The 13,110-nt window shown below is 42.8% G+C and overlaps 1 protein-coding gene across 1 annotated transcript in view; it reads right to left on the reverse strand.

Annotated features, from left to right (window-relative positions):
• Positions 1 to 13,110, reverse strand: part of crppa (CDP-L-ribitol pyrophosphorylase A) — a 94,593-nt gene that overhangs the window by 35,961 nt on the left and 45,522 nt on the right. The window contains exons 7-8 of the mRNA XM_083642127.1: positions 9,207 to 9,284; positions 7,910 to 8,002 (exon numbers count right to left, since the gene is read on the reverse strand). Coding sequence (XP_083498253.1) covers positions 7,910 to 8,002; positions 9,207 to 9,284 — 171 coding nt within the window. The remainder of the gene's footprint in view (positions 1 to 7,909; positions 8,003 to 9,206; positions 9,285 to 13,110) is intronic.

Raw genomic sequence — 13,110 nt, forward strand, 5'->3', positions numbered from 1 at the left:
CACAAGAGGATCGTCATCTTACAATGGAGTCACACGCCAAAGTAGTTGCCATGCCATTTGCTAAATAAAGTTGCTTGTTCAATCTTACCAACTGGTCTCTCATGATTGAAGTGTGGTCTGCAGAGACCGAATTTCAAGCATGAAGGCCGCGCTATCAGTTATGTCACCCTGCGATATATCTCTCCCCCTTCCCTCCATATTTTCATATCCAATAAGCCCATGACGTCTCTGTCATCGGTGATGTCATACTTGCTAATGTTATCGGTGATGTCATACTTGCGCGTGATGTCATACATGCCCCACCTCCTGAGCCAATCACCGTAGAGGATCTGCGTGATGTCATCTGTGATGTCATACATGCCTTATCCCCTGAGCCAATCACCGTAGAGGACGGGCATAGTATATATAGCGAGGGTTTATGTCACCCTCCTCTTCTGGTTGGATCATCGCAGCAGCTTGCATCATGGCTGTTCGTCTCCACTGAAGCTGTCGTTTCGCCCCACCCACCTCCCCAGTCCACCACCAACGAGTCTTGACTCCTGAATAATTCCCCACGGCGGGGTCGGGGGGGGATTCTCTATCTTAGCCTATACAGATGCCCACAAGAGGAGCGTCATCTTACAATGGAGTCATACGCCAAAGTAGTTGCCATGCCATTTGCTGAATAAAGCTGCTTGTTAAATCTTACCAACTGGTATCTCATGATTGAAATATAATCCTACTGAATATCATAAAATGTTAAAGGTTCCTCTCTCTGCAATAAAGACATTATGATTGAATGTATTTGATTAGAAGTGGAATTTAATGGAATTCAGTTCTGTCTCCTGTCATTCCAATTCAAATCCAGTTCTGTTTCCTTAGGGCTATTTCAATTCCAACTCCAGGGATTGAGTTGGGATTTACACTGCATTTCTAATTCAGTTCACAAATGAGCCTTGGTTAAAGGAGAGCCGAGCGTCTCTCACCCACTTTCCTTGCACAAACTTTCCCAGAAACCTTGATCTCCAGTCTGCATCTCCAGCCTCCCACCACCAAGACACTGTCACCTACCTGAAACTCAATTCACCCTCTGCCGATCATTAGTCCCATGTCATCATATTTCAGACGACTGACCCAACCCAACCCATGATAAATAACAACATATGCCATCTGACGCCCCCTCCCAAAAAGCACTTTGCTGCAGAGTCCCATCACTTATGAGCATGAAATCCAGGGGCTGCTTCATGTTTCAAGTCTCATAGTCACGCCTTCCCAGACTGCACTCAGGCACACTGACGTGACCGTCATAGTCACGCCTTCCCAGACTGCACTCAGGCACACTGACGTGACCGTCATAATCACGCCTTCCCAGACTGCACTCAGGCACACTGATGTGACCGTCATAATCACGCCTTCCCAGACTGCACTCAGGCACACTGACGTGACCGTCATAATCACGCCTTCCCAGACTGCACTCAGGCACACTGACGTGACCGTCATAATCACGCCTTCCCAGACTGCACTCAGGCACACTGACGTGACCGTCATAATCACGCCTTCCCAGACTGCACTCAGGCACACTGACGTGACCGTCATAATCACGCCTTCCCAGACTGCACTCAGGCACACTGACGTGTAGGGCTGGGTTCAAAAAATCGATTCTCCGATTTTTAATCAATTTTTATTTTAATCCTCGATTATCGATTCATATGTCCAGAGATCGATTTTTTTAAATTAAAAATAAATAAATAAATAATAATAATAATAATAATAATAATAATAATAATAATAATAATAATAAACAGGCTAAAATATTATGCTGTGTGTGGTAGTTGAAACATAGTTTCAAGTTGACGTTTATTTATGTTTGTAGTTGAAACAAAAACAAATACTGTAGGCTACATGAATGGAAATGTTTGATCATTAATATCTACTTTTAGAAATTATATAGGCTGAAATCAAATCACTGTGCATAATTGTGAAAGTGTCTTTATTGACAGATGAAAAGGCTGTTATTTACCCTTTGTCACCACCTGGTGAGTAAATATATGTGTAACTAAAACCATTAAAATTGACAACAGGTCTGCAACTTTTTTTCCCCATGTATCTACTTGGCGCAAAAAAGGTTGGGAACCCCTGTGTTACATAACTGGACAGTCATGTAATTCAGGGTACAAATCGAAATTAATCGAATCGATTCTTGAAATTTGAACCAATACCCAGCTCTACTGACGTGACCGTCATAGTCACGCCTTCCCAGACTCAGGCACACTGACGTGACCGTCAAATCCACTTATCCAGGGAGTGAAAAGTCAAGTTTGTGTGATTAGTTAACGGCAGCGCTTTTTTAGTTGGGGTTGTTTTTGTACTTTAGGACCCAGTGGCTCTCTGTCTGCTCTTAATAACTGCCAGTTGCTTGTTTGTTTGTTTGCATGGTATATGATGTGGTTACTTTCAAAATGTAATATACTACATAGGGCTGTGGCGATTCACTTATCTCCCGATTCGATACTATCACGATTCTTGGGTGCCGATTCGATTTATATTGCGATTCTTAAGTATTGCGATTCTACAATTATTGCGATTCGATATTACGATTTATTGCGATTTTTTTCTTTTCTTTTTTCAGTTTGTTTGCTTTTTTACACTAGATTAGAACATGGGAAAAGTTGAATCATACACTAGAGACTGTATATTATATATCATGAGTAGGGCTGGGCGATATAGTTAAAAACAGGGGCGGACTGGGATCATAATTCAGGCCGGGCATTAGATACCAAGCAGGCCAGGCCGATATGGGCCGACACGCGTGAAATTTGGGCTGTTTGAAGCCCAATTTGGGCCGTTTGAAGTCCAATTTTACAATGAGATGCACCCACTTTAACCCTGAAGTGTAATTATTACTTCAGACTAACTAATAAAGTAATAAAACCACTAGTAAACCAGTAGGCGGCGCCTGGCCTGCTGTTCAGTGAGTGACCTGACTGCAAGCACCCAAAAAAAAAAAAATTTTTTTTTTTTTTTTTTTTTTGCGATTATCGATTCTGGAATAAAAGATCGATCCAAAAAATCGTGACATTAAAAATCGCGATACTTAGGTGAATCGATTTTTTCCCCCACCCCTAATACTACATATTACTAGTTCCTTTCATTTGAAAGTAATAAGTTACTTTACAATATTACTGTCTGTGTAGAGTAACTCGTTACTTATTACACTACTTTTGCATTACTTTCACTGTAATAACAGCAGTAGCAGAATGACATCGCCGCCCCGGAACCATCACGAAAAATAATTTCAACCGTCTTGAAGTCAGTGTAAACAATCCAAAATTCTAAATGTTATCCTTTTCCTTTGTTATTGTCATCTATTCACCTTATGTTCAGATGCGGGGGTGGGCCAAATTCTCCCCGGTCGTGTTAACACTTCCGGCGGTGTCACGGCGCGAAATATAAAAGAACGTCGAGGAAGAGAGTTGTTTTTGTAGCAGACAGTGCAGGGGGTAAAACAAAGAATGTAGCCTACTACTTTGAGCTCGGTACACAGCAAGCAAGCAGAGTATCCACTGTTAGCCAGGTCAGATAACGTTATCGTCGACAATGACGAGCACTTTCTTGTAAAACATACCTGGACTCCAACAAAGAAAGCTTCAGATTGTCTTCTCTCTTTCGAGCGCAGCTCGAGCCACTTACGTCTATAAGACCCGCAGACGTTAACGTAATTCCCTGGAATGCGAGAATTAACGAGCCAGTTACATGGCTTTGCATTCTTAGACATTGCCACTTGCTTTTATTTGGTATGTTGCATACAATTGGCTAAATTATTAGTTAATTCAGAGTTAGATGATATTGGAGCAGGCAGCCATTTTCTTTTTCTTTTTTTTGCCGGAAGTCGTCACACGACCACACAACTGGGTCAAATGGGCGTGGCTACATAAGGTGAATAGTGGTTATTTGCATAAAAACACAGTTTGATTAGGAAATGATTTAAATAGTGCTTTGATTAAAAAAAAATAACTCAATTTGTAACTTATATAATATTACTGAAATCCTAAGTAATAAGTTATATTACTGATTTACTGCTAAAAGTAATATATTACATGTAATATGTTACATTTGTAATGAGTTACCCCCAACACTGGTGATGTCCTTCTGCTCTGTTGTGGCAGAAAGTCAATCCCACACAAATATGGCAGAAACCCTGGCTTCTTCCTGTGTTCACATGTGTGAATCTGTGCGCGTGTTGCCATCTTTATTGAAAACTTAGCATGGCTAACACAAAACGAGGCAGGGGTTTACTCAAGCAATGCAGGGTGACATTTGCAGTGATTAAATTGGGAGTTGTTGTGTGGTGTAACTTCTCTGGAGGCACAGCAGAAATCAGCCTACCGTAGGTTTATTTTGCCTTATTACCTCGCACTGTTTTTGGCACTTGCGCCGTGAAAAAGGTCAATTTTGTAAATTAGAGAAGTGTAAACTTGCCCCTTTTTCAAATATTCATCAGTCAATGTTTCTTGTTGGTTCAGATTTGAGCAGTTTGTTTTAGTTTCCTCTCTCTGTGTCCGTGTTTCCGTGTGGCTGATGTCGGCGTTTCGGGACAGTGAACAGAGAGCGGAGGTGCCTGCTCTCCAGGGGACGGCTTGGGTTTCCAAACAGCAACAGAGCTGCTCCGGGGAGCTGAGGTGGACTACAGGTGACCTTGTTACATGCGGGGGGGAATACACAGAAAAAAGGTTTGGCTGGCCGTGTCGTACGTATACCTCGACGAAACTGAATCTGTCCTGTGCCAGATGCCTGCATTCATGAACATGCAAAGAAAAGTTCATTCAAAGTGTGGGAAATGATACAGAGACTCGCTTAACTGTGTCTCAGTCTGCCTCCAGAACACACACATGACAGTCTGCCTCCAGAACACACACATGTCAGTCTGCCTCCAGAACACACACATGACAGTCTGCCTCCAGAACACACACGTGACAGTCTGCCTCCAGAACACACACATGACAGTCTGCCTCCAGAACACACACATGACAGTCTGCCTCCAGAACACACACATGTCAGTCTGCCTCCAGAACACACATGTGACAGTCTGCCTCCAGAACACACACATGTCAGTCTGCCTCCAGAACACACACATGACAGTCTGCCTCCAGAACACACACATGACAGTCTGCCTCCAGAACACACACATGACAGTCTGCCTCCAGAACACACACATGACAGTCTGCCTCCAGAACACACACGTCAGTCTGCCTCCAGAACACACATGTGACAGTCTGCCTCCAGAACACACACATGTCAGTCTGCCTCCAGAACACACACATGACAGTCTGCCTCCAGAACACACACATGACTGTCTGCCTCCAGAACACACACGTGACAGTCTGCCTCCAGAACACACACATGACAGTCTGCCTCCAGAACACACACATGACAGTCTGCCTCCAGAACACACACATGACAGTCTGCCTCCAGAACACACACATGACAGTCTGCCTCCAGAACACACACATGTCAGTCTGCCTCCAGAACACACACATGTCAGTCTGCCTCCAGAACACACACATGACAGTCTGCCTCCAGAACACACACATGACAGAACATACACATGACAGTCTGCCTCCAGAACACACACATGTCAGTCTGCCTCCAGAACACACACATGACAGTCTGCCTCCAGAACACACACATGACAGCCTGCCTCCAGAACACACACATGTCAGTCTGCCTCCAGAACACACACATGACAGTCTGCCTCCAGAACACACACATGACAGTCTGCCTCTAGAACACACACATGACAGTCTGCCTCCAGAACACACACATGTCAGTCTGCCTCCAGAACACACACATGACAGTCTGCCTCCAGAACACACACATGACAGTCTGCCTCCAGAACACACACATGCCAGTCTGCCTCCAGAACACACACATGACAGTCTGCCTCCAGAACACACACATGACAGTCTGCCTCCAGAACACACACACATGTCAGTCTGCCTCCAGAACACACACATGCCAGTCTGCCTCCAGAACACACACATGTCAGTCTGCCTCCAGAACACACACATGACAGTCTGCCTCCAGAACACACACACATGTCAGTCTGCCTCCAGAACACACACACATGACAGTCTGCCTCCAGAACACACACACATGTCAGTCTGCCTCCAGAACACACACATGTCAGTCTGCCTCCAGAACACACACATGACAGTCTGCCTCCAGAACACACACACATGTCAGTCTGCCTCCAGAACACACACACATGACAGTCTGCCTCCAGAACACACACACATGACAGTCTGCCTCCAGAACACACACACATGACAGTCTGCCTCCAGAACACACACATGCCTAGCAGTTCATGCACTCACCGGCTTTCAAGTAGATTTTCAATTAAACAAAATGTATGGTAAGACCTAATGCCTGCGCCACCATAGCCTTCTACACACTCATTTGACAATAAAGCTGCAGTCATTATGTCATCTTCTCACAATAAAAAAAGAGAAATGCAGAATGTTCATTTTAATACACTTGTACTTTTAGTTATTAAATGATGCTGTTTTGAATTAAGTGAAGTGTTAAGACTACAGAGTCCTTTTTCATTTGGTCTTATTTTGTCTCCATCCTTGTTGCTCAGTGCTCATTGCGCTGGTGTTTCTGCACTGCACTTCCCAGAGATCGCCTGTCAATCAAACAGTGTGGGCGGAGCTTGGATGTTTGAGTTTCTGTAGGTGGCACTTTTTTCTTTGTCCATATTGAGCCATAGTGACCATCGCTGCTCATGCTAACTAACTACCCAGTTCTTCTTATGTTAATTCCAGCCAGACACCGGGTATTTAGAACAGCAAATATCATGAGTAGCAAAATGGGCTGGGTGGGTGCTTTATTGCTTTGAGCAGAATGTTGTCTACAATTTGCACATTGGACTGAGTGTATACTGTGTGTCTTTAAAGTACTGAGTGTATACTGTGTGTCTTTAAAGTACTGAGTGTATACTGTGTGTCTTTAAAGTACTGAGTGTATACTGTGTGTCTTTAAAGTACTGAGTGTATACTGTGTGTCTTTAAAGTACTGAGTGTATACTGTGTGTCTTTAAAGTACTGAGTGTATACTGTGTGTCTTTAAAGTACTGAGTGTATACTGTGTGTCTTTAAAGTACTGAGTGTATATGTGTGTCTTTAAAGTACTGAGTGTATATATGTGTGTCTTTGAAGTACTGAGTGTATATATACTGTGTGTCTTTAAAGTACTGAGTGTATATATGTGTGTCTTTAAAGTACTGAGTAGAACGTTCTGGGGATAAGACTGACACAGACGCTTTGACTCTGGCATGGCAGACGAAGCTTCCTGCGGTAACGAAAGCTGCTGTGTGTGGATTTAGAGCTTTATTGGAAAGTCAGCAGAGCTCAAATCAAGGCAGGGCTTTAATCGTGTAATGCTGCGTGACATTTGCACTAAATGTGAGTTGTTTTGTAGCTCAGAAAATAAATAGATCACTCGATACACAATAGAAAGCAGTCTCCCCAGATGTCTTGGCCTTATTACCGACCGTTATTTTGGCACTGCACATCAGGGTGCAAAGGTTGAATAAGAGACAAACAAAAATCTGATCCTCTTCAAGGAATTATTGACCAGAATTGAAGGGAATGATTTGTTTTTCCCTTTAACTTTGCATGAGAGTGTTGCTTTGTTGTTGATGTTAAAGCGTTGACATTGGATAGCTCCTGCAAATCCCAACATCCGAGCATTCCTTGTTCTTTACTGGCACTTAGAGATCCGTCCCTAAAACAACACGGCCGACTCACGACAAGGCATGGAAACAGCCGGGAGAGCAGAGAGGGAAGGGGAAATCTCTGTTTCCACCATTTGTAAGAGGGTTGTGGGACGGCATTGGACATGTTGAATACCAAACCTGCAGTGAACTCACCCAAATGATGACCAGTGGGTGAAGAAGAGTGCGATTCGCCGCCTCCAAAGCCGCCACCATGGCCTCCACTTCAGATAGGCAAGAGCCGTTAACCTGCAGAGATCAGAGAGGGGGGTGAACATTTCTGCCATATTCAATAATAGATATGAACAGTTAATGCTCCAAGATTTTTTTTCTCCATTTCAAATAGTAACATGGAGAAATGTTAAAGTTAGATTGATCTTTGGTAGTATCTTGGGTTGTGTATCTTCTTCGATGATTAAAAAAATAATAATCGAAGAGCAAAAATTGACAGCTTTCTGTGTGTGCAAAAACCCTGTCAAATTCTGCTCTTGGGTTTCTTCTCTTCGCTCGTTTTTTGTAGTACACATTTTGTACAAAAAAGACAAGCGGAGGCTTCACCAGCGCACAGAAGTAGTTTGACTGTGAGGGCAGGAAATCTGTCCAAGCAACAATACATTTGAGTGCACAAAATTTGAGCACAAGCAGATTAATCTAAGCGCGAGCAGAGGCTATTTGAATGCAAGGGCGGGGTTTGAGAGAAAGACTTACAAAGTCTGAATGTGAAATCCATAAATGATGCTCTCCAATTGATAGACCGTGCTCATGGATATTGATAGGGATGGCATTCCATAGAATCAATGAGTCTCTGTCTGTTGCTCCAGTAGAGGAGATTGGAGAATTGTTTTGTTTTTTGCTCGCGCCATTCACTGACATAATACGGAGGAACAGCTGTCAATATCACACTTCTAACATATGAATAAATGCAAACAAAGCAGATTTTGACAATATGCAGTATAAAAAAGTAATTTGGTAACACTTTACAATAAGGGTACATTAACGGTTAATATTAACTAACAATTAATTAACATCCTTGACTGTAAAATTCTAACTGTAACCTCAGTGACTTCATGCCTCAACCCAACCACAATACCTAGTTAACATGAACACCATTAGTAAATGATTATTAGAAACATTAGTTAATTAAGTCTTAATTAACGCTTATTAACCATTAACCCTTATTGTAATGTGTTACCGATCAATGGTTACCAGTCAGTCTACATTTTCTTCTCTCTCACTGTCTCACACAGAAAACGACACAATACAAGGTAGTACCAAAGTTCCACATGGCTTTCTAAAGTGATGCTTTCAGAAAGTCTCGGCATGTTGTAACTCAAGAGTTACTTGCGGTTCCTCTTTTGTCTGGAGTATTTACATAGTATATAGTATATACATATAGTATTTACATAGACTCGTATTCATTTCTCAGCAATTAGCCCTTAAAAGAGGAAGTTACAGAAAGCTGGATGAAGTTCCACTCCTCCAGCAGATAGATGGCGTTGTCTCCCTTCAGATCTGGGACGACGGCCAGTTCCTGTAAAACAGAGCGCCTTGGTGTTACATTAGGCATCCTCTCGCTTGACGCGTTGTGCTTGTTACAGGATCTTGAGTCATAACGGTTAAAGCAGGTGCTGCGGTACCAAGATGGCTGCACCACTTCGGCGCTCAAAAGGTCAAGGGCCTTCTGGTTTCTGTTTCTGCCACTTATTCCGTCATTTACTGAGAGAGTTCACCCACCTGCTTTCCTGTCATGAGTCATTTTCTGATTCGAAAAAAAGGAAACAAATCGAAATACACTCCGGTGCTTACAGCGAGGAGCGCGCGACCGAGTGGCTTATTTCCATCAACTGTAATCAGAGGCTTATTAGAACAAATGGAAGGGATAAAAAAAAGAAGCCGTTTCTGGGCTCCTTTATCCTTCTGAACTGGCAGGAAAACCCGCTCGTGTGCAAAAGCTGGGAACAGGGATCCTACACAAGCCAAGTTCAATTTCATTACACTACAAATTGAGTCAAAAGGTCCACGCGGCCAAGAACCGTAAAAGCTTTTTTGCTCACAGGACCAGGACATTAACTCCTGATCTTTCCATTCCGATTCGGCCTTGGCATCCGAGTGACACGAGGCAAGCGGATAGCACGGCATCTCCACCAGGTCCGTTTTACATTGTTATTTTGCCCCTAATTATTCCCCCGGTACTAACATTTCACACACAGAAGAAATAAACACAGAAACAAACATCCAGAGCCTGAGTTTGACATTGAGATACAGTTGCTTTACCCATTAAAATAACAAAATAATTTGGAAATATGAAATGGTTATGGGAAACATATGTCGCAGGGTAAATTGCTCTTGAAAGATAACGGCCTATGGCTTCAGGAGGAAAATCATTTCAGTTCAAAATGTAGATTTGCAAGGTTTAAAAAATTTGACGTGATCTAAACCAGGTTGGGCATGAAATCCAAGAGCAGGAATGTTTATTTAAATTTAGGCATGGCCTGGAGAGCCAAGAAGGCATGGAGGCTCAAGGACCCAAACGACTTGAAGGACAGAAGAAAAACAGAGTTTCAGAGTTCAGCACAGCAACAAACCACCCACTGATATGAATCTGAAATGTGGTACGGGTACAACTAGCTGTACCTTAGAGCCCATTGACATCTGGTATTAAAATGCAAACTGTATCCGGACACATTATCTGGATAAAGAAAAAGGCATGTTAATGCAAGGTGTAAATGTGTGGTGATGGGAATGTGATCACATCTGCCTGACCACGTCTGGAGGTAGTCTAATGTGATAACATCTGCCTGACCACATCTGGAGGTAGTCTGCCTCGCATTGTGTTCGGATATTAGGTGCAGATGCAGCGATCTTCATGGCGTCTTGGCCATGACAGGTCCCTGACAGGGTCCATCCAGATCCTTGGCAGAATAAACAAAGATAAAACAGAAACTTAACTTCATATCATAACTTAAACCAATTCAACCTCTTAATAAACAGTATAGATATCATTAGTTTATCTAAAGCAGGGGTGTCAGACTCATATTAGGTAGAGGGCCGGATTTGTTCAACTGAGACCTCATGGGGGCCGGATTTTTTTTTTTACTAAAATCAATTCGACTCATTTACCCATTTACTTCACAAAAGAAATACTGCTCTTTCCATTTCTCTTGAAACTGCCTGCATTCCGTGTCAACCTTTCTCTTTTTCGACAGCATCTTGTTCAGGGGCGGACTGGGATCATAATTCAGGCCGGGCATTAGATACCAAGCAGGCCAGGCCGATACGGGCCGACGCGCGTGCCGGCGTCCGAAAGATTTGGGCCGTTTGAAGCTCAATTTGGGCCGTTTGAAGCCAGATTTGGGCCGTTTGAAGCCCAATTTGGGTCGTTTAAAGACAGATTTGGGCCAAGTCCAATTTTACAATGAGATGCACCCACTTTAACCCTGAATAAAGTAATAAAACCACTAGTAAACCAGTAGGCGGCGCCTGGCCTGCTGTTCAGTGAGTGGCCTGACTGCGGGCACAATTTTTTTTTTTTTTTTTTTTTTTGCAGGCCAGGCCAGGCCAGGCCACCGGGCATTTGCCCGACGTGCCCGATTATGCAGTCCGCGCCTGATCTTGTTGATTCTTTTGTTTTTTGGTAGGTAGCTGAATGCGCGATTCAATTCCAGCGTGGCATCATGGCGGCTTTGTTTACACCTGATGACCTACTGACATACTTCCTTGTAGTGCAGGTTAATTAACTTATGAATGAACTCTTAGCTTGCTTATTAGCCACACGTAGTTCATGATAATGGGGTGCGAATTTAATAATAATAATAATAATAATAATAATAATAATAATAATAATAATAAAAAATAAAAATCCAAAACATCTCGCGGGCCGGATGAAACCTGCCCGCGGGCCGTATCTCTGACATCCCTGATCTAAAGCAATGTCCCTTATGGGGTAACAAAGTTCAGCTCTTTGGTATGGCACTAGCTGAAGATCGCTGCCACTGTAGGCGTAAACACAATCCGTACAACATGCTGGCATCTGCCTGTTGTTGACCAATAGTACAGGTGAATATTACCGCCTCAAAAACGAGATGGTGCAACTCAAGGGGTTTATCCTGAAATAATTTGTTTAAATGAAATATGTCTCTCTACTATTGATAAATAGCAAACAAAATAGTATACAACATATACGGATACATAGACGGATGCAACTCCTGCCGCACTACAAAGATGATTAAGGGGGAGGGAAGAGGTGTGTTAACTCTGGTCAAAATGATTATCCTAAAAGGAGATGCGTTCAATGCTGCCCAAAGCAGACCTAAAAAATAAATGGCCTATGTTCAAATGTTATGTGCCATTCCTACAGATTTGCTGCCACCTCAAATGACTCACGTGCAGGTTTTGCTTTGGAGGACAGAGATCCGATTCAATGAGGATAATTAGAACGCATTAAGAAATACCAGGTGTAGACACAAAGGCAAGATCGGATCGATTATTGTGTCCGGACACAGATTGCATTTTAATACCAGGTGTAAACGGGGTGTTAATCATTCTGACCTGGATGGGTCTAATTTAAAACAATGTGGTGTGATTTTTTTTTTTCTTTATGTGAAGTTTTTATGCTATTTTTTTATTGGTAGATAGCGTAGAGAGGAGACAGATTTTACAGATGGGAGAGACTTTATTTCACCCATTGGACTGTTTTGGTGGGAAATTAACACTAGCTACTGTAAATGTGAATGCAAATGTGAATTTTGACTATGGCTCGTCTTCTCGAGCAGATCATTTAGCATGTTCACCAGCGCTCAGAGGTCCTTTTCTACTCAAACACATTTGGCTGGTAAATCAGTGAACAGGACTAGTAAAAGTTGGAATATTAATACATATGCATGACATATCCTCTCATAGGTTGAGGTTAATCGTTAAAAAAAACTCAGGCACTTGATACATGTGTCTGAGGATTCTCTCTGATCTGGGCTGGATATGAGATGATCGTCATACATCAAAGGATTAGTGATAAGGCAGAGTCTGCAGAGGAGGTGCTTTGGCCTACCTTCCCTTACGTCTTTTTGTGCACATAAAACATGCACTTGTCCGGGCTTAGCCTTTGTTCAAAGCCACATTTTCAATAAATAATGCCTGATAATAATTTAAGTGAGGCGCAAAGGCAGCATAGTGTCAGACTGTAAAAACAAACTCACCATGGGAGAACTCATCCATAGGCAATTCAGAATCTCATTTCTAAATTAAGATTGTCTTTTTATGCCATTTTTGCCTTTATTAGACAGGACAGTGTATAGACAGTGGGGGGGGGGGGGGAGGGGGGGAGGACATGCAGCAAAGGGCGCACGGGCCGGATTTCAAAC

This window comes from Poromitra crassiceps (genome assembly GCF_964638095.1).
Source record: "Poromitra crassiceps genome assembly, chromosome: 1".
Lineage (NCBI taxonomy): Eukaryota > Metazoa > Chordata > Actinopteri > Beryciformes > Melamphaidae > Poromitra > Poromitra crassiceps.